Raw genomic sequence first — 22,906 nt, 5'->3', positions numbered from 1 at the left:
GAGCGTAGTTTGTTACGCGGACGACACTTTGGTCGTGGCCCGGGGGAGGGACTTGCGAGAGTCTGCCCGTCTTTCCTGCGCGGGGGTGGCCTTCGTCATCGGCAGGATCCGAAGGTTGGGTTTGGAGGTGGCGCTCGATAAATCCCAGGCCCTGTTGTTTCACGGGGCCCGGAGAGCGCCGCCTCAGGGGGCCCACCTCGTGATCGGAGGCGTTCGCGTCGAGATCGAGGCAACCGGGTTGCGGTACCTCGGTCTCGTACTGGACGGTCGTTGGAGCTTCCGCGCTCACTTTGAAAGATTAGGTCCCCGACTGATGGCGGCTGCCGGCTCGCTGAGTCGGCTGTTGCCGAACGTCGGGGGGCCTGACGTGGTGGTGCGCCGCCTCTACACGGGGGTGGTGCGGTCGATGGCACTGTACGGGGCTCCCGTGTGGTGCCACGCCCTGACCCGCGACAACGTTGCGGCGTTGCGACGTCCGCAGCGCGCGATTGCGGTCAGGGCGGTTCGTGGATACCGCACCGTCTCGTTTGAGGCGGCGTGCGTGCTAGCTGGGACGCCTCCCTGGGACCTGGAAGCGGAGGCGCTCGCTGCGGATTACGCGTGGCGATGCGATCTCCGCTCCAGGGGGGAGCCGCGTCCCGGCGCGGCGGAAGTTCGAGCGCGGAAGCTTCAATCTCGGCGTGCCGTGCTCGAGGCGTGGTCTCGCCGCCTGGCGGACCCCGCCTACGGGCGACGGACCGTCGAGGCGATCCGCCCGGTCCTCTCGGACTGGGTGAATCGCGACCGAGGACGTCTCACCTTCCGAGCGACGCAGGTGCTCACGGGACACGGCTGTTTCGGTCGCTACCTGCACCTCGTCGCCCGGAGGGAGCCGACGCCGAAGTGCCACCACTGCAGTGGCTGCAACGAGGACACGGTGGAGCACACGCTCGGGTACTGCACCGCTTTCGCGGAGCAGCGCCGCGTCCTCGTTGCAAAAATAGGACCGGACTTGTCGCTTCCGACCGTCGTGGCTACGATGCTCGGCAGCGACGAGTCCTGGCAGGCGATGCTCGACTTCTGCGAGTCCACCATCTCGCAGAAGGAGGCGGCGGAACGGGAGAGGGAGAGCTCTTCTTCCCTCTCGGCGCCGTGCCGCCGCCGTCGAGCCGGGGTTCGGAGGAGGGCGTTTGTCCAGCTCCAGCCCCTATGAGGAGGCAGTCTCCTCCCGGTGATGGTCACGGGGCGACCTAAGGGGGTTGAGGCTGCGCCGCACGCTACCGTCACTCTAGCGCGCTGGCACCAGGAGGACGGGACGGCGCGTCGGCGGCTGCGGACTGCGATGCGGTCCGCATTTTCGTCGTCGCTGTCGTCGCCGAACATACTGTTGAAGAGCAACCCGGTCGGCGGTGTATCGCGTTCCGACCCGGCAGGCTGGTTCTGGCCCAGCGGGGTATCCCGGAACACCAGCGGCACCGCCCGGGCGGCCTGGTAGGGCCGCCGTACCGCGGAGACCGACGTCGTTGGTCGTCGACTATCGCCTCGACGACCCGTCGGTCGGGCGTCCTCGGGGTGGCGCCGCGTGTCTGGTTGTAGTGTTGACCGCGGGAACCCCCCTACTCTGAACGGGTTCTGACCCCGGACGGAGATCGGACGTCGGGTGTAAGAGTGCAGGGGAGTCGTTTAGTGGGTGGGCCCTAAAATCCTTGGGCCCGCGATCTGCTCTCAACACCTGCAGATCGTTGAGTCTCACATACCCCGCGCGCCCCCTAGGCGCGGGGACCTCGTAGGAGGTTCGGCCCCCGGCCCGAGAAAAAAAAAAAAAAAAAAAAAATATATATTTGTATGGAATGTTATCGTTTGTCTACGTTTGCCGCTAGGGGCGCTGTTCCAACTGCATACAAAGTTAGGTTAACTTTTACGCTATCGAAAACGTTAAAAACGCACTAAGCACATCAGAACGCGATTTTAAAGAAACGTTAAGTAAGTTTCGTGAAACACACAATCATTAAATTCACCTTCATCTAACCGAATAACCATACAATCGGTAGTTAAGACGTACTTTAAGTACCGCCTTCTTAAGACGTACTTTAAGTACCGCAAAGTTCGACCACTAAAATGCCCGCAACGAACCGAACCGATAACAATTAACGTTTACGGTTACTGCTATTTCCCAACGCTAATGCAAAGCGTTATTTTCACTGACGTTACAACGTTATATAGCGGGTCGTGGACGTAAAATAAAGTTGGGTACGGACTTGAGTGCTCACACACAACGAGACATCATTAAATTCAAATATAACACCTTGATTAGAGAAGTAAAATATATATAAGCTTTTTTTTTAAATTAACGCAGCTTCATTTTAGTAAAGTTCGCGGCGTCTTTTATTGAACTATTTGTTATTTCATGAAATTAAGAATTTAACTAAATAAGTAATGTGTGACTCAGAGATGTGACTGTTTATGTTAAGCAATACATTCGTTTTGTTTTTTACACAATAATGCAGATGTTGATTTTCTTTTTGCGACAGTGACGGTTCACGGTCTGGAGATTTTTATCTGTAACATAAAAGCGGTTTATCTTAATCAGTATCTTTACAGATGTAAACATTTCGCATGTAGAACCTTAAAATATGATTTTTTCTGAAACAATCACAAACTAACAAAAAATATGCCGACTATCACGTTGTGATTTTTATGGACTCTGATTTCGGATAGCACCAGCTCCTCCGTCACCCATATAAAATAAAAAATCGGAAAAGTAAAAAAAAATACTGATCCTTAAAAATATCTAAAGAGGAAAAATAACTATTGTATATTCTTTTTAACACTTAAAGTGATATGTACTCAATTATATATGTGATTCTCTTAAATTTATTTTTATCGATTTTAAACCAGAAAGAAGTATGGGGGAAAATTTTAATTTCAATGAAATCCACTTCGAACCGAACTAGTGAACGATTCTGAGGACCGAGTTTAGTTCACGGAACGAGATTCGGTGAACAAGTTTACCCTAATATATATTTATTTAGGACTCATTCAAGACTACAACTGTGATATTGCTTTCATCTTCTATTAGCAACACTCGCTTGGGAATCTATTTTTAATATAAACGATATAATATAATGACAGCAATTCAATAAGTCATAGCGCTATCTGCGTAGGCTCTGATTGTCGCAGCAAGGGCTATCAGAACAGATTGTGATTGATTTTGGCGAAGGTTTTTGCTATCAAGGCAGACAATAACATACTTCGTAAAAATATAAAAAGTATTTATGACTGTCAAGTATAACTTTCAGTATAGCCATTGTGTATGTTGCAAACTCCAAATCGAAATAAATGCAATCCGTTTTTTTTTATTTTTTGAAGACTAAGACTTTGAAATTATATATATGATGATGATAATAGGATATAAGAATGTTTTTATTGCCGTTGTAGGCGGACGAGCATATGGCTCACCTGATGGTAAGTGGTTACCGTCGCCCATAGACTTCAGAAATGCTGCCTACCGTTAAAACTATAGATAACATTATGGTCGTTTTTATTAAATAACTACCTATGTACTTAAAATAACTTTATTAATAATTAATCAATTAGCAGGCAACGAGAACAAAAGGGGAGGCTGTGACATTAATCTGCGACAATAATTTTCCATGTACCTACCTACAGTGTACTATAACAATTATGGCAAACCACTTAGAACAAAGCCTGCCAATGTTGACTAATAAAACGAAATAACAGTAAAACCGGATATCGTGAACGGGAACTACAACGGAAACTCATTAACGGTTATTATTATGGTTTCCCCGCTAATTATCCGGGTCTGTACAACCGGGCAATACGGATATGTGCCGGGTGAGCCGGATGTGGAATGTAACGGGATTGTTTCGGTTATGTTAGAATGGATTGGCTTTATGTGAATGTGTTTCTATATAGCGAACGGGGGAGGTTTTATCTTGGGGAAAATACGGGGTCGGGCAGCAATAGAACTGTCAAATAAATTTGATTAATACCGAAATTTGAACCTTAAGCCTTATACACCTTAAGTTCCATTTTTATATTTGAAACGAAACTATAATTTCTATGAGAACGCAATAAATAGTGGCTATTTTATGATTTTGGTAAGAGTCGAGAATAATGAAACTAAGAAATCCTGTTATCTATCTATACTTTAAAAACAAACAAAATAATGTTTGATGAATTAGAATGTTTCCAAATCGATCGATTTTTTTTTCTTCGAGTATCGCAAGAGTTACACGCTCTTTTTTTATTGCTTAAATGGGTGGACGAACTCACAGCCCACCTGGTGTTGTGTGGTTATTGGAGCCCATAGACATCTACAACGTAAATGCGCCACCCATCTTGAGATATACATTCTAAGGTCTCAGTATAGTTCCAACGGCTGCCCCGACCCTTCAAACCGAAACGCATTACAGTTTCACGGCAGAAATAGGTAGGGCGGTGGTACCTATCCGTGCGGACTCACAAGAGGTCCTACCACCGAAAGTTGCACGCTCTCATTAATTGTTTCTCGAAAGTGACAGAAAAAAGGAGAAAAGGTTATTAACCAGTGACAGGCGGGCTGTCAGCGCCCCCTCACCGCCCACAAAGTGCACCCCAATTATCAATTCACAAAATCCCGCGCCATTCCACAGCCACCCACTGCATCCCCAACGAAAATGCTCCGTAAAACATTAAATACAATATCTTTAAATTGTTCTTAAACATCGTCTCCCTCATTCGCCTTTATTACCATAATCTCAATATGTTTGTCCCGCTCGTGCGCGTTGTAATTATTTCGGATTGTAACGTCTGCCGTCTCTTTCGCTGAGCATTAGGCATGTCGGTGAATTTAAAGCCCATTCCATGATGATCGTCTCGCGTTCCGAGATCGAGAATTAAGGCAATGGAATTACGCGAATACAAGAGTTGTGTATTTCTTTTTTTTTACTTTTAATATCCATCGTGGGAATCCATACAGATGGTGTTAAGGAAACGCGTATATTATAATTTTGTTGGTAAAATAATAAGGGTCGGAATACTTTTTTAGTTGGCAGCGAATCAATTCATAATGAACCATAATGATCGATTTAATCATTGTGGTTTTAATTAGCGGTTCGGTGACCGAGTGGTTTTGTAGTGGATCGATTGAAGGAAGAAAGGATTCACAGTACGGGACCAAAATTTTATTAATTCGTGCAAACACTATACGCAATTTAAAATATCTTATCTTACATAATATATGGACGGCCTCTACGTACAAAGCGTCAAGTCAAAAATGGTAGTTTACAGGAGAGCGTTTTAAAGTTTCAATCTCATGTGTAATTAAATCATAAAAGTAACTTCTATCTTTTAGTATTGATTTCAAGTATTCCATTTAGGCTGGTTCTAATGGTATAATAATTATTTATATCCTCGATTTTCCAGGAAAAGTAGTTAGATGACTGTGTCTACCACAACTATGAAATCATTATAATAATAATAATTTTTAAGACCGTATAAAAGTTCATGTAAAGATGACTGTATCTACATAAATAAAGTATTTTTGTTATAAAAGATGACGTCTTATACGTTTATTTTTCTTTTGAAATATTGCGTATAAAATAAAAATGATTATGAAATAATAATAAAATGTAATTTTGGACATGACTCCTTATACGTAGGAACCGTCGATATGTTGATAAGCTACCAAAATTAATATGTACTAATATATAAATCTACAGTGGTTTTTACGGATGTTCCGTCATAACTACTGAACCATGTATCCGATTGACTTGAAACTTGATATCTATGTAGAAAATACATGTACTTAATGGATAGGCTAATATTTATATGAGTGTTGGACTCCCTAATAATGACAATAAATTAACATTATTTAATTTTAAATGCCCAGCGAAGTGGGCCAGTACCTAGGCGGCACTGAAAATTTCGGGAATTAACGAAGTGACACAGCATTACTATTTAAAAATGTATTTATTGCTTTTCGAAGTATTCTCCGCGAAATTTGACACATTTTTCCATAAGATGGAACCAATCATTAAAGCAACCATTCCATTCGGAAGTTGGGGTCTCCAGAATGGCCGTTTTGTAGGCGTCCACAGCTTCTTTAGGTGATGAAAATCTCTGTCCACGCAATTTATTCTTTATTTTAGGGAAAGTATAGAAATCATTAGGGCTTAGGTCGGGGCTGTACGGCGGATGGTCTAATAATTCTATGTTTTCTTGCTCTAAAAACTCTTTTGTTCTGTGCGCGGTGTGAGAACTCGCATTGTCGTGATGGAGGATGATGCGGCGGTTGCAGTTCTCTTTACGGAGTTCAGAAACGATCTGTGGCATACAAATGCTAGCGTACCATTCTGCATTAACCGTTCTTTGTCCCTCAAGAGGAATAGTCCTAACATGGCCGGTTTTGGAGACAAACGTGGCCACCATTTTTTTTTGCAACACTCCGTGAACGAACAATTTTTGTTGGCTTTAACTCATTTTCGAACACCCAAACTCGTGACTGGTTTTTTGTTTCGGGTTCGTACGCGTATATCCAGGATTCGTCACCTGATACAATGTTGTATACAGTATTTGAGGATCCTGCGTGGAATCTTTCGAGAGTTCTGACGCACCAAGTAACTCGAGCCGCTTTTTGCTCTTCACAGAGCGAATGCGGTATCCATCGGGAAAACAACTTTTTTACACCTAATTGTTCATGCAAGATTATTTGTATTTGACTCATGCCAATGTCTAAAGTTGCCTGAATTTCGCGGTATGTCACATGTCGATCTTCCTCAATCAGCTTACTCACAGCATCAACGTTTTCTTGGGTGACTGCAGTTTTTGGACGACCTTGACGGGGATCATCACTGAGCTTGACACGTCCACGTTGAAACTCAGCAAACCAGCGATAAATTGGGTTTTGGATGGGGCTTCATCACCAAATGCAGAAATCATCCGGTCAACACACTGTTTTTGTGTTAAACCACTTCGAAAGTCATAATAAATCATCGCTCTTGAATTTTCTCGAGTCAATTCCATTTTCTCAACGACTAAACAAGTTTGACAAAACCTCGTGACAAGACCGAGAATCTTTATTTAAATAAATAAATGGTATTCGATTTTTAAAACCAAGGAGTTTTCAATTAAAAAGATTTTAATATGACAGGAACAGTGGAAATATTCCATTCCCGATACTTTTAGTGCAGCCCTCGTATGGCTACTCGTGCTACATATAAACAGAGAAATAGACATAAACGTTTCAGTAATTTTGATATTTCTGTATGACAATCAATTTGTCGTACACAGTTAGTTAATAGTCAAAGTCGGCTGGTTAGATACTTGTTCGAATAAAATCTAGGCCACTTTAGTCTGACATATCTGACGGCCACATGACACTGTGATTATATGATAAAAATATGAATCCGCGGAATATGTATATTGTTTTTTTTTAACGAATCACATAAATATCGCGGAACAATTGAATAAGTTTTATTCGCATTTGTGGATAATTGACAAGAAACAAATTTTGGTTTCGTTAAGATCTCATATTACTTCTGATCTCGATTGTCCTAATTTATTTAAAAATAGCTATTATTATTTTATTTATATTATTATATTGTAAATATTTCTTTTCATAATTAGGTTTTTTTTATATTATATAATTGTATTTCTATCATATCTATATTATTAGTGAATTCGGATTTTTAGAAAAGTATAATAAATTCCGGGTACAAAAACTTTAAATAATAATAAAAAAAAACAATCTAGAAAATAGGTATAAAAAAACGTATTAACATAGAGTAAGCTTGAACGTAATCGATTTTTTTTTGTGATTCGATCACATAAATAAACCAAATTTCCAATAAAACAAATTTGATTGTAATTCAGCTAATATGCATAATTTTCTGCATCAATACCCCGTGACCGTAGATCGCGGCATCTTTATTTAGTCAGGTCATTTGACAAGCGCTGCAAAGGTCTTATATTTCATATTATATTAAGTAAGCAGTATATATTTTGTTTACTGTATGTATATATTTTCTATAATATTGTATTTATTATCTATAGTACACCGCAACAAACCTGCAATATTTTTATATTTTCCAGAATTTCTGTAAATTAAATGGTTGTCTGGAAGAGATCGCTTTTAGCGATAAGACCGCCTATTGTACAAATGTATCTGCTTTTTTGATTGTTTTTTGAATGTAAATTGTGTTTTGGTGTGCAATAAAGTGTAATTCTCTCTCTCTCTCTCTTTATATTAAACATTCACGGGGTAAACATGAAGACGTCCTAAGCACGACCGCGACCACAGCTTCAAGACAACTCTAAAAAATAGCTTATACCTCAACTTGCTTAGGAACTGAATCTTGCAACGAAATTGTGGAACAAAAAATAATTTATGATAACGATTTCAAAAAAACTTTCCAATACTAATATAGCACGGAGATAAGTCTGCATTCAATAGAAAAATATCTCTTGGCTCGAATATAAAAGAGTTGTTTTAATTTTGTTGCGCAAATCAATTCTGTAGTCGATAAGACTAGTAGATACTAGCTAGCCAGAAAAGCATCGTCTTGCCTGTACTTCTCCTATTAACAGTGGCGATAACGGTGATAAGCTAGACAAGCTTCATCTTCCTTCAATGGTAGCCAAAAAAGCAGGAAACAAGCAAGTAATAGACAATCGACAAACTTTACAGAAATTCTCTCGTGTTGTTTTTTTTTATATGTTCATAAATGTATACTTTGTAAATAATAAATTAATTTTAAACAGGCTGTAAGCCAACGTGGAAACATTAAAAGTGATAATATAAGATAGATTCTAGAAATTAATAGTCAATATCATAGTCAATGTCAATAGTACAACTAATATAAGAATGTATTTTTACTTGACTTTATACTTTTTTTGGATAGTTAAACTAGGGTTTAGGTGGGTCCGTGTAGGTATATACGTATAAAGAAACTCTATATTTCTTTATAGCATACATTTGTACAGGGCTCTATAGCTCCTATATAATCATAAAGCTGGCGCTGTCGATAATGGTGACATGCATTGATATTGAAGAAGATGACATCTGCCATATTCCGGATAACTGTTACTAAATTAAATTGGATAATTATTTTAAGGAATTGAGAGTGGTGGACTTTGAATGTCGTTTCTTTGTTTTCAGGTGAGATACCTATTATAGGTTTGCAATCTGGTTGTACTGTTTGTTACTCTTGTGTACGTTTTAAGTTATTAAAACAATAAAACCTTTGTTTTCAGAGCAACGCCATGTTTATTTCAACTTACGATTCCTATTTACAATTCCTATTAAATTAAATAGAAAAAGTCTTATATACGTAATACGAAAACATCAGGATTCATTAGGTACGAGAGTTCATAAACAATTCGTCCGGGTAACTACGTAACGTTTACACAGGCATGTTTCTAGAAAGTATAACGCGAAATTCAACTCAAAAATGACACGGTAAACGCTTGCATTAAAGACGCAAACAACCGTACTACAAGCAATAATGACCCTAATCGAACTGCAAACATAGAATACTAGACCGTTTGCGGTTAGAATATTAAATACGAATGAAGGCAATTTTATCGATTTTCAACTCAAAAGGAATAATACGGACTTCTTGCTTGTTCGAATAGCTAGGACGGAAGTAGGGCAGTTTTGCACTGCCGTCTTCCCGTTGACAAATTGACACATGTCTATTTTGACAAATGTCAAAACTTTGAAAAGCCTCAATAATTGATATTATTATAATTAATACTGGAAACGACTGTCTTACTCTACAATACATTATTGCTTGGCGGCAGAAACAGCTAATAAATATATACCGGTCTCGTTATGTGGAAGATGACTTTAAATTTTATCTTGGCTTCGTTGGTACATTGATTATTGACCTTGACTACTCCACCCAGGTCAGACTCGAAAAGATATTCGGCATGGTATGGCATTTGGACTATTGCCGTTCTCATGTTCTAAGAACCCATAACGAAGGCGTAAATCGTAACATGGAACTATAGAACAGTTTTTATTATTTTGGTAAACATTTCAGTTTTCGTTGCGACTGTAGTTTCGATCGTAAGGTTTTACGTAAATATACCGGGGTATTTATTACGAAAATGTGAGTAAACGTTGTGAACTGGCTAAGCTCTCTTCTTTTAACATTTCAAGCTAACTGACACAAATACTGCACAAATCCATTACTGATATATTCGCAAACAACCAAAAGTATGTTGTCTAATAGACTTATCATAATTCCATCACATATAAATTATGAATTAAAACTAAATAATATTTGAAGAATCCAGAATAAATGTGGCCTTACTTATTTTTCTCGCTAAGAAGCTCTATTCCACTTCTATTTGATGGCTCGGAAAGTCTTTGTGAAATACAGAGACACAGTCCTCATAGAGGCTTGTCCAATGAAAAAGATTTAATGTTTTGTACCACATTCTAGTGTAGACATGGCGCTGTAATAATACACCTATCATTATTGCATCACTTGGAGTATTAATTTAAAGTCTCCAGAGGTGAGTTTACACCAGTCACTATAGGTGTCTGCTCACTCATGAGTGTAATGTGAGGAGCTATTTCGTAAGCCTTATTAAATACGTCAGAATTTCTCACAATTCTAATCGTTTCTTTAATTACGTGTACAGTGAGACGGATTCGTTTGAAGCAACGTGTAAGTACCATAGAATTGTTGTGTTTATTTATTAGGCCATGAAATATATTGAACATAAATGGCTACTATATGCACTCTACAAAGGCAGAGTACTTACTTACGATTACGCTGGATGGTGATGAAGTATTTTCAAATTGAAGCAAGACTGAGAATGAAATTAATCTGTGAATTATTTTGGAAATTAGAAACTTAATAAGCAATTCGTAGCTTAGATTGCGACATTAAAAATTTTTTTAACTTTGGCGATAGGGAATATTGGTATTTATTTGCTAAGTATTGTAGGTATAGTCCGTCACAGACGAATATTAAAACATATGTATTTGTATTCGAAACAATAATAAATAAAATAGGGGTCTAGTGTGGGCGTTTGTGAATATTTAACGTCTCGCAGACACCGACGAGAAAACCATGTTTTTAATTTCTCAAGTGCCCTTGTAGTTCACGGTACCCGCTACACAAATGGTACATGAATTTTAAAGCACACCATTGAAGCCGAAGCATAAGCTCGGTTGACAGGAAATATAATGCCGTCACGAACTAACTGTGTTCCAAAGAGGAAACTCTGTTAGCCCTCCGAGAGGTTCGCCGCAAGCTCGCCTCACAAAAGCCGAGCTCGCCTCATTGTTGCGTGCTTTGTTGAGCTTCCGACTTTCTGTTGAAGATTTGATTTTAGCATCTTTATTTTACATAGTATTAATTGGCTTGAAGTTTTGACTCTCAACCGTAAAACTCAAATTGTTCTTTAAAACAAGACCAAAAACGGAAGATACCAAAAAAATAATGATTTACATGTAAAGATGTAAATTTTAAATATTGGATCTGTCTCGTGAATGGTTTTCTTAAATGTCAGATTTTTTTTTCCTACCTTTGCTGATAGCCTTGAGTGGCTATTTAAGCTTCTTCTTGACGTGTAGGTGAGCTCACGGGGCTCAAGCCGGGAGTGTTGCTAACATTGGCCCTAGCAAGAGCAGTGCTTCGCAGAATCTACCATCGAATCCGAAACGCGACCCACTGAGAAAATCCGGCGAGAAACTCAGTGGGCTGTGTCTATGGGTTAATAAACGTCAGACTTAAAGCATTATATACATGTGACAAACAACATAATTAGAGACAACGCATCGAATATCAATATTCGCATGAAAAAATGTATTCTTCAAACAAAATTATAGAATTCATTTCATGAATAATAAAACGGAGTAGTGCAGCTTAAAGTAAGCGTTGTAAAGTTGCCGTTTATTTATATCTGATACGTACAATGACTCGACTATAGAACACGATACCTAATTCTAGTGAATATGTATTTAACCCGCTCAAATAGCTAAACTGGTGGTAGGACCTCTTGTGAGTCCGCACGGGTAGGTACCACCACCCCGCCTATTTCTGCCGTGAAGCAGTAATGCGTTTCGGTTTGAAGGGTGGGGCAGCTGTTGTAACTATACTGTACGAACTAACTATCAATTTACAGATTATTAACTGTTCCTTTGACTATTTCACAGCAGAAGTATGACAAAGTGTGTTGTTACGCCCCCTACCGAAGGATCGTTCTAGATCGTTTGAATTGCCGTCAAACGCGATGTAATAGGTTTGTTACCGTAATGTTTACAGAATGTTTCGAAATCAATCATACTCCATACTTTCAATTCTTCGAACGAATAAAACTATCGATCTTCTTAATCGAGAGACTAATGAGTTAGGGTTGTCAATAAGAAGTTAACAAATGTTTTTTTCACGATTCAATTGTTATGCAACTTCGGGTACTTAAAGTCAGTTAAGTGACGTATTTTTTTTTAAATTAATTTTCACGTAACACATTCGACGGATGCGTTTACAACTCTAACACTTACGGCGCACAGGTCCACGTTATAGCTCCACGGGACATACATAAAATTTATTTTAAAGTAACTATCCCACTTTTCCCCACTGTCACTTTAATGTCTGGCTAGTGACGGGGGAATCGTTTCAAGAAATGTCGATACTGTTGTCCTAGTTTATTAATAACTTTTATTTTCGAAGAATAAAGGTAACAAGTTTATCTCGTTACTGTTTAAGTGAAATAACTTGTACTAGACCATTTTGCTTAGGAAAGTAACATTTTTTTTTTAACATTAACTTCGATAATTCTTTTCACTTCGCACCATTTTCCTTTATTGTGTTGAACGGCTAAAGGTCGACAGTTATAAACAACGTTGCAAAGCTAACGCCCCCTTGTTTCATGAAATTTTAAATAATTACACTACGAGACGTCCGGGTGTTTGTTCGTTCTGTTACTCTATTCGATGTTGAGACGTGTAGTTAGTTACGCAACTACCACGAGGAAAGCTAAAATTATCGAAACATCATCAATAATATTACCGCTAAATCAAAAATAATTATTCACGAAATAATGTGTGAAATGCGATTTTGGGAAAAGCGTGATAATATTAGATAGAATCTGACAGCTTGAGCTAAGCCAAAAAAATGCAAAATATAATTTCAGTCTTGAAAAACGACCTTTGGTAATCGGAAATCTAAACAACTACAAAATTGTAGTTTTTCGAATTGAAGACAATGACTTAAAACGTTGTTATCGACATAGACTTCTTTGTAAAATTTATTAATTCATAAACAAGAATGTGGAACTCGCACGCACGTGAAACTAGTTCCAAAAGTAAATACAAAAAAACAAAATGTGTGCTATTCACACGTAGTAGAAGTGAAACCTTCCAAAATTAAAATACAATTATCCTAAACGTCTTAAGTATATGTAAAATTTTGTCATTAGTAAATAATTGTAAGGTAGCGCCCTCTGTGAATTGATATTTTAATTTCACGTATAATCCTAAATTAAAATTCACTACAAGAGCTTTCATACACACGTTAGTATTAAAAAATCTCACAGATGGCGCTGTATTAAATAGTATGTATATTTCTGTCTCATTCTTTGCTGGCTTCATCCTACACATTTTTGTTTTTGTGTCTCTTACCTGTCGTTTTTTCCGTTGCATCCGGTTTGAAATCACAACGATTCTAAAGAAGCTTTCACTTCAAAAAATATAATAAATTGGCTCATTAAAACCGTAAAGAGATAAAAACTTAAACAAGAACATACTACTTATATATTCCGATTTTAAGTTAATATCGGAATTGCCAAAACTAACGTACCTACACAATTCACAAAACATTTAAACAAAAACAATGTAATTTAATAAACGATATGAGTTTTTTGTTTGCAGAGTCGGATATTGGAGGATGCGTCGCTGATGTGCAACTCCTGGTCACCGAGACACAATGTAAGTTCAATGACATCGCGTGACATATTTCCGTAAACTACCGTCTTTTCAGAAATATCATTTTTTTATTATTTTATATTTAATCAAACACAATTCTGGATTTTTTTGAAGAGTAAATCCTTTTGAGCTGATTGGATTGGTTTTTATGGAAATATGAAGGCATAAATGGCACAGCGAATATCTGCTTGCGATCTTTGGCCAAAGATACACGACCACATTTCGGTACTAAGATTTCATTCAGTTTATTTTTTTGTAATTTGCTCTGCGATCTCTGTTATTATTTGCTAATTCTAAACACGCTTTCTAGGACTTCTGTAGGTCCACCTCTTCATCATGTAACGACGTTGTTAATGACGCAGGTAAAGTAAACTGTTTTAAAAACTATGGATGTTAATAAAGCTATTTTCATGTGTTTCCCTTATAATTGAAACAATTATATAATTAAGAAGTCTTTGTCTGTTTGCCTGTATGTTGTGTGATAACCGTCATAATGAATATTTCGTTTTCAGTGGTATATTGGGATAAGCATAATGACCTATCTTTTTTTTTCATTAAAAAGAATCGATAAAGAATAAATAGTTTTTTTTATTTGAAGTAGCGAAGACTGATTCGGCAGAGCCTCGTTAAAAAATTAATGCTATGAGTGCTTAAAAAGTGCTAATTGGTGAAATAGCTTACTTTCTTCCCAGCGTTTAAGCCATATCTTAAGCGTTGAACTTCAAATACCTTTTCAGACTACGTCCGTACGTACTGTTTGTTAGTTATACGGGATCTCGAAATTATCTGTTGAAAAAAGGACTCTTATACACGTTATTGGAAATTTAGAAACAAATATTTACATGAAGTTCGAAATGAGACAAATCAGGATCGATCCGTGACTCGTAACGCCGTCTGGGTTTTATAATCGTAAGTTGAAAAGTACTGAGTAAACGATTTTCAGTCTTTATTATTAAAAAAACTCACACAGTCAGGATCATCATTAGCCTGCGACAGTCCACTGCAGGACGTAGGCCTCCCCCAAAGCTCGCCACTGAACCCGATCTTGTAATAAGGCAAATTAACACTACACTGTCTCAAGTGCCAACCCTACCTGCACGTGGTGCATCCTGCTGATTGACGGTCAGGGCTCTGGCGACCGATAGATGGCGGAATAACCATCAACAAAAACCTCTCGGTGCGGAAATCCCCTGGTCGGTAACGGGTAGCAGCACCGGTGCAAGGCACCGAGTACTGCGATCGCCAACCCGCCTGCCAAGCTTGGCGATTACGGCATTAAATTTTCGTGTCGCTTCAATGTTTAACTACAGAACGTGCTCCTTCTTTTGCAATCATAATATTAAAATAAAGCATTTAATTGTTTAAATAGAACCAGAATTGTGTTCTAGAATTGTCTAAAGCACCTAAACGGAAAACACTGTTTATCTTGTAATTTCATTATGATTGTTTGAGTCCGTACAAAGCCGTCCCGCACGCTCCACCTAGATAGCGGAATTCGCGCATCAGTTTCTCTTTAATTTGTACTAAATTGTTTGGTTAAACCCTTATAAATATCGCACAATCATTTTTAAGTACAATCATGTATCATAACATGCCTTGCATTAGATACCTTCAGCTCTAACACTAGGAGCAGGCTGAGGAACCCCGGTAACCGTACTCGTCGAACTCGACAAAGAGGTCGACGTGCACCCTAAGCCATGCATCAGCTCGCTGAGTTTCTCGCCGGATTTTCTCAGCGGGTCGCGATTCCGATGCGGTAGTAGATTCATTCGCGAAGCAGTTTCTCTTGAGTTGTTAGGTCTCCTTCGGAGGCGCTCGGGCAGCTGTTAGCAAATCCCACCCCTTCTGGCTGAGCCTTTGCTCGCCCACCTGTCCTGGTGAAACTGGAAAGGCGTCCGGAGCACCAGTAAAACTTCAATCATAAAAAAGTACCATAACATCTGTCTTCGTTTAGGGTAACGTTACTAATACGCTCTGGATGTATTCATGTGTTGTTCAATCGATGCTCTCAATAATGGCACGGGCTGTATATGCCATTTGATTGTACAGATTACTACAGATTTTCGGTACGTATATAGCAATTTGACGTAATACCTAATTATAAGTATTAGAGGTCCGGCAGAAGTCGAAATTCGACTATAATTAATTGGAATTGTAAGTTTGTACACTATTATGATTGTATTTTATACTTGTATAATCACAAATTTCGCCAAGACTATAAAAAATATTAACAAAGACAAACAATATTTAATCTATTCTCAATTTGACAACAAACGTCAAGAACAAAAGTTTGATTATAAATAGTACGTGTGTGCGTCAAATACATGGTATGTAGTGTGTGTTATGTTTTCTTTATTGATTTTATGTATCTTTTATGCATTATTTTAAAAAAATATTAACATTGTGCACTTCTTCTCTATATTGTCTATAAACGTGAAAAATTTCCTACTCCTCCGTCCGCGCAATTTTCGTAAAAAGGGATACAAAGTTTTTGCTTCACGTATTAATATATACATTCCTTGTTACCAATTAACAGGGGCTTCGCTCTGTCCGAATAAAGACGTTTGTAATGTTTCATTGTCTTCCTGTTTCGAAACACCCTAGCCTAGTGGTTATGTATTAGCGATGTGAATATACATAACTGGGATCGAGTCCCTGCGCAATTAATTAATTTTACGCAAATACTCAACGTGGATGTTTCCGTAATTACTGTATTAATAATAATTATTATATAATAATAATAGTTGCTTACTTTACAATTAATAAAATGCAATTTTAACCATATGACATAATGACTCTTAATTAAAATTGTGGGGTGCTCAAGTGACAACAATTAATACAATTTAATATAACTAAGAATCTTAATTGTATTGTATGAAATAAGCATTAAATAATAATTCATGAAAACGTGTCAAAATTTCGTAAATCGAAATTTACAATTTATCAAAAAAATCACGATAATAATAAAATCTATTTTAATAGTAAAAAAGTATTGAAAATTACGTATTAAAAATGAAACAGTAACGATAAAATGGAAACGGTGCTATGTACGAACTATAAGGTTTGGTAAAGTTACGCGCGTACCCCAGCGCGTAACAGTAATATTACCAATCTGCCTATTTTAGCCTCGAATTCGGTGTCAGCATTCACCAACACCAACTTGCTCACTGCATTCATTTTAAGCACTGAAACATCAGTGAATAGCATTAATTCTTAGAATTGAAGAAACGTTGTCTCTTCCGTGATTGCGACAGCTGCGGAGTATTCATAACGTCGGATTAATAAATAAATATTTTTTTTTTTTTTTTTTATTGCTTAGATGGGTGGACGAGCTCACAGCCCACCTGATGTTAAGTGGTTACTGGATCCCATAGACATCCACAACGTAAATGCGCCACCCACCTTGAGATACAAGTTCTAAGGTCTCAAGTATAGTAACGACGGCTGCCCCACCCTTCAAACCGAAACGCATTACTGCTTCACGGCAGAAATAGGCAGGGTGGTGGTACCCACCCGCGCGGACTCACAAGAGGTCCTACCACCAGTAATTACGCAAATTATAATTTTGCGGGTTTCATTTTTATTACACGATGTTATTCCTTCACCGTGGAAGTCAATCGTGAACATTTGTTGAGTACGTATTTCATTTGAAAAATTGGTACCCGCCTGCGGGATTCGAACACCGGTGCATCGCTCAACACGAATGCACCGGACGTCTTATCCGTTAGGCCACGACGACTACTAAAACGGAACCCTTCAGTCATCCCCTTATCTCTTCGTTTAGGCTAAGGGGAGGTGAAGCGTGAAAAAAGAAGGTCATTAATGACGACCTCTGCAGATGGTCTAAGACTAACAAGAACTTTCACACTTTTTTTTATTTGCAAAAATTTCAGTTTTAATTATTATTTAATACTAGCTGACTCGGCAGGCTTTGTAGTGCCTCAGTCGATAAATAAAATACCTAAACTTTTGTATAAAATAAACTTAAAACAAACAAAAGGAATCCGTCCGACGGGGGCCGCATCAAAGGAAAAACAAAATTGTTATTTTTATTTAACTCCGAGCATTTTCATATTTCTCTTCCTTTTAAACCTTCTCTAGACTTTCACAAATAATTCAAGACCAAAATTAGCCAAATCGATCCAGCCGTTCTCGAGTTTTAGCGAGACTAACGAACAGCAATTCATTTTTATATAATAAAATAAAATATATAGCTAAGCAGTAGATAATTTTTGTGTGTCATGTAATCATTATTTTTTAGACGACGTGATGTCAAGTTCGGTGCCGAACCATAAAATTGATTTCAATCATATTTATATAACCTCTATACGAATTATCTTAAAAGAGGTGAATTTTTTATAAAGATGACATAAGAAAAATAAAAATATTGAAAGATTAGAAAGAACATAAAAAATATAAAAGCATTTTGAAATATTGAAATATAAAAAATATTAAAATAGTGGTGAAGCAATAGCTTTAAATATTGTTTCTCTTTATAAGAGCAACTCAATTTGTGTCATAGTTTTACTAAGATAAACTGTATTTTGATGTAAATAAAATAATACATTATAAATATACTACGCAAAATTCTTAAACAGAGTGCGAACTTATTCGGCAAGCCCTGACTTGCAATGTGCACTAGGAATAATGAAACCGTAACTGAGTGGGGTGGCAATTTGACAGCGTCCGATGGCATTTCTAAAGTCGGAACAGTTCCGAACGAAAAATGCATGGAAAATATAATGAACGTGGGCCGTTCGTTCCGTGATATGTCACATCGTAACTCCAATGAACTTTTTGTGGTACACGAAATCGAATTGAAAATAATATGACTACGGAAATAACTACATATCTAATGTATTTATAATTCGCGACCCGCTATTGTTTATGGTTCAGTTACTGCGTAGAATTTACACCACTTAATAGTTAATTCAGATTTGATTTGATTAATATGGTTCGTGATTAGATTATTTTTAAATGAGTATGAATTTCGTGAATATATAAAAGTTTGGAATACACAATAGTTCATTATAATTAGCATATTTAAAGAAAAAAGGTTGAGAAACCCATTCTTAATCTTTTTTCTTAATCTTTTATTTGACATTGTTTTCTCGTTACGTCAGGCTTCAAATTCCACACCTTAGACAATGCAATCGAATATTAAGAAATAAAATAAATTCAGACTATAAAATTACAACCGGATACTTCATATTAACGAATTTGTTCCATTTATCATCGCTACAATTCAATATGCAATTTTGAAAAGGGCACATCTCTGAAAATGTAAAATGTTCAGAAAATGAAAAAAAACTAATTATTTTCTAAAACAGTGTAAAATTTTAAATATTAACTTTTGAGATATATTTTAGTGTTAATTAGCGATTGAAAATTACTGAAATTATCATAAAATGGGTGTAGATAAGCCTCAAAACTACATGTATATGAAAAAACGTATTTGACAAAATATGCGACATGTGCCCTTTTCGAAATTTCATATTCAATTAGTGTCAGAGTTACTGAACGCATTCACGTTGCCTTTATATATTATGTATATGTAAATAAATAAAGTCTTACATAAATTTATATTTGGTAATTTCCTACGATCAAAAACAAAAGTAATTAATTATTCGTAGGTCTCTGCCTCCCCCCAGCGCCGGCACATAATCGTAACTGCTAAGTGCGCTACGCATAATCCCGGCATCAGCGGTACAGACGATAACATAACTTCTAACGAAAAGATTCGATCAAAAATTTATTTAAAATATATATTTAATTAATAGCTTTCTGGTACTCTTTTATATTTTTGGTACGATCTAGAATAGCTCTTGGATAACCAAGAATTGTTAATATATTTTGATTTCTGTGACTTTCACTCTAATTAGGTACTTCATTTTTGTTTACCCTTTCATTGTATATTAGATAGACTTGTCGTCAACAATCCCTACACTAGTAACTAGTCTCTCAATTAATTCTTGTAAAAATTCAAAGTTTTCAGAAATATTAATGTTTCACTGATTAACACAAATCTCGACTTAAAATAAATTCGCTATTCATATTCAGATCGATCTGGTATTTTCACGAATTATTCTTACTTTTATAATGTACCTACTAACCGTACTCTGGGTGAGTACGGTTCTGGGTTCTGGTTCTTCGCTGGGCAATTAAAATCAACATTATTAGGTATTTATTGTCATTATTATTAGGGAGTCCAACACTCAAATAAATATTAGCCTATCCATTAAGTACATGTATTTCCTACATGGATACCAAGTTCCAAGTCAATCGGATGCATGGTTCAATAGTTATAACGGAGCATCCGTAAAAACCACTGTAGTTTTATATATTAGTATAGATTATTAGAGTATTATTAGAGTAGAGAAAATTGAACAGCAAATTTAAAAAATAATAATAATCACATCACGAAAATCTTCGGAGATGCGTTTTAGTTTCGCCTGTACAGAGGCACTACAGTGTAATCGCGCGCAAAGCTCCCTCACGCCCTCGCTTTTAGTCACTGTGACATTTGATACCGAAGAGATGCGCCCGACGCGCTGGGGATAGCCCTAGTTAACCCTAAAACACGGCCCATAATAGTAATGGATTAATGAGACGTAAAATTCGCACAGCGTCTTTGTGTTCAATCTTTTTGATAGAGCACTGCGCTGGATATTGTCAGAATGACCGTTTCAAATCCATCGTATATTACGGTGAAAGAGTAACATCGTGTAATAAAAATCAAACCCGCAAAATTATAATTTGCGTAATTACCGGTGGTAGGACCTCTTGTGAGTCCGCGCAAGTAGATACCACCACCCTGCTTATTTCTGCCGTGAAGCACTAATGCGTTTCGGATTTAAGGGTGGGGCAGCCGTTGAAACTATACTGATACCTTAGAACTTATATCTCAAGATGGTTGGCGCGTTTACGTTGTAAATGTCTATGGGCTCCAGTAACCACTTAACACCAGGTAGGCTGTGAGCTCGTCCACCCATCGAAGCAACAAAAAACAATACGAGTAACAAACAATATAAGATTGGATTTAGTTTCCAATAAAAATAAAAATATTAAATATATTTAATAAAATAAAAATACTATATATTTTTATTCAATTGCTAATAAATAATACAAAAAACTGATTCCACACGTATTTATAATACTAGAACCATATAAAATTTAGAATGTTAAATTTGACAAGCGGTAGGTAGTCATGAATATCCTAATAAATATAAAATACATTAGATACATACAATATCGAATATTTAGAGATCGTTTCATATTATAAGCTTTTTTTTTTTTTTGTTGCTTGGATGAGTGGACGAGCTCACAGCCCACCTGGTGTTAAGTGGTTACTGGAGCCCATAGACATCTACAACGTAAATGCGCCACCCACCTTGAGATATAAGTTCTAAGGTCTCAATTATAGTTACAACGGCTGCCCCACCCTTCAAACCGAAACGCATTACTGCTTCACGGCAGAAATAGGCAGGGTGGTGGTATCTACCCGTGCGGACTCACAAGAGGTCCTACCACCAGTACCATTCGAACCATTTTTTGTCTCTTTCAATCACGTTTCAATTTAGGCGCCAATGAAAAAGACAATACTGTATTCGAGCTATAAGGTAAAATATATTAATTAGTAGTATTGTTTTACTCTATTCATTTCCATGTTCTAATCATATTCGAGAATGATAAGCTATGATAGAATATGTATGTTGTTTGAGCCAAAGCTTTTTTTTTCAATTTAACCTTGTAATGTAGGTAAATCTCGCCCGGGAAAAGACTCACGGAAGTGTAGAGAGCTTCAAACAATTTCTATTTTATTCGGTAGTAGATTCATTCGCGAAGCAATTGCTCTTGAGTTGTTAAGTCTCCTTCGGAGGCGCTCTGGCAGTTGTTAGCAAATCCCACCCCTCCTGGCTGAGTCTTTGCTCGCCCACCTGTCCTGGTGAAACTGGAAAGGCCTCCGGGCCACCAGTAACCTATCAATCATAAAAAAAAAACAATTTCTATTTGAAAAAAATTACTCACAATATATTAAAAATGTTGAAAGCATCTGTTTGGTTAGTTGTATGCGTGCTAAATAGTAATGTCGCGTGTCAAAGTACAGGGGTTGTAAACTTTTTATGTTTATTCACATTTTACTTAACATCAAGCGGTGTGTTTGTTATAATACCCGGTAAATGAGTTTCGAAGCATTAATTTTGCAACTGTTCTCTAAATTTAATTCAAAAATATATATCTTTAGTTAATTTAGGAACTGAAATTTAAACATAATTGAATTAAAATATAAAAATGGACAGTAGTCAGCGCAATATTGAATTTTAAAATGAAACGTCGGTAATAATATAATGATAAATAAAAACGTGAGATTAAAACCGTAAAATGAGTATTAATTATGCATATCTATGATACGCGAAAAGCGAAGACGATACTTTAATATCTAAAAGAATTTAAATTAAATTCTCTTAATTCTATCTTTTTTTCATAATCAGTATATGAACAGACACAAGTATTACGTTATTGTTGATACAAAGCTGGCGTTAGTACGGATAGATAATAACATCTTCTTCATTCCTGATATTGCCGCGCAAATCTTGAAATTCCTAAGTCGAGTCTTTTTATTTCAACGATCTCCAACTATGCGCCTTATAACCGTGTAGCGTCGCTAATATAATTAAATCTTATACCTTAAAACGAGCAATTCTTGTATATTAATATATATATAATCTGAATCTCGGAAACGACTCCAACGATTTTCATAAAATTTAGTGTACTGGGGATTTCGGGGGCGATAAATCGATCTAGCTTCGATTTATTTTCAGAAAATGTTATATATTTGTGTTTTCAATAATCATCCCCTCCCGACATCTATTGGCGAATAATAATACTATTTTTCTTAATTGAGGGCAACTAACCGCTTTAAAGACACAACAAGATGGCGTTATCAAAAAAAAAACAATCAAAGCTCGGTCATCATCTAGT

General features: G+C 37.4%; 1 protein-coding gene across 3 annotated transcripts in view; it reads left to right on the top strand.

Annotated features, from left to right (window-relative positions):
• Positions 1–22,906, top strand: part of acj6 (abnormal chemosensory protein 6) — a 97,066-nt gene that overhangs the window by 34,315 nt on the left and 39,845 nt on the right. For all 3 annotated transcript variants that reach the window (XM_028179309.2, XM_028179328.2, XM_028179320.2), the window contains exon 2: positions 13,871–13,927. In XM_028179309.2, the coding sequence (XP_028035110.1) occupies positions 13,871–13,927 (57 nt within the window). The remainder of the gene's footprint in view (positions 1–13,870; positions 13,928–22,906) is intronic.

The sequence above is a fragment of the Bombyx mandarina genome, chromosome 01 (assembly GCF_030267445.1).
Source record: "Bombyx mandarina strain Sakado chromosome 01, ASM3026744v2".
Lineage (NCBI taxonomy): Eukaryota > Metazoa > Arthropoda > Insecta > Lepidoptera > Bombycidae > Bombyx > Bombyx mandarina.
Note: the sequence above shows the minus strand (reverse complement) of the source record. Positions and strands in the feature narration are given on the sequence as shown.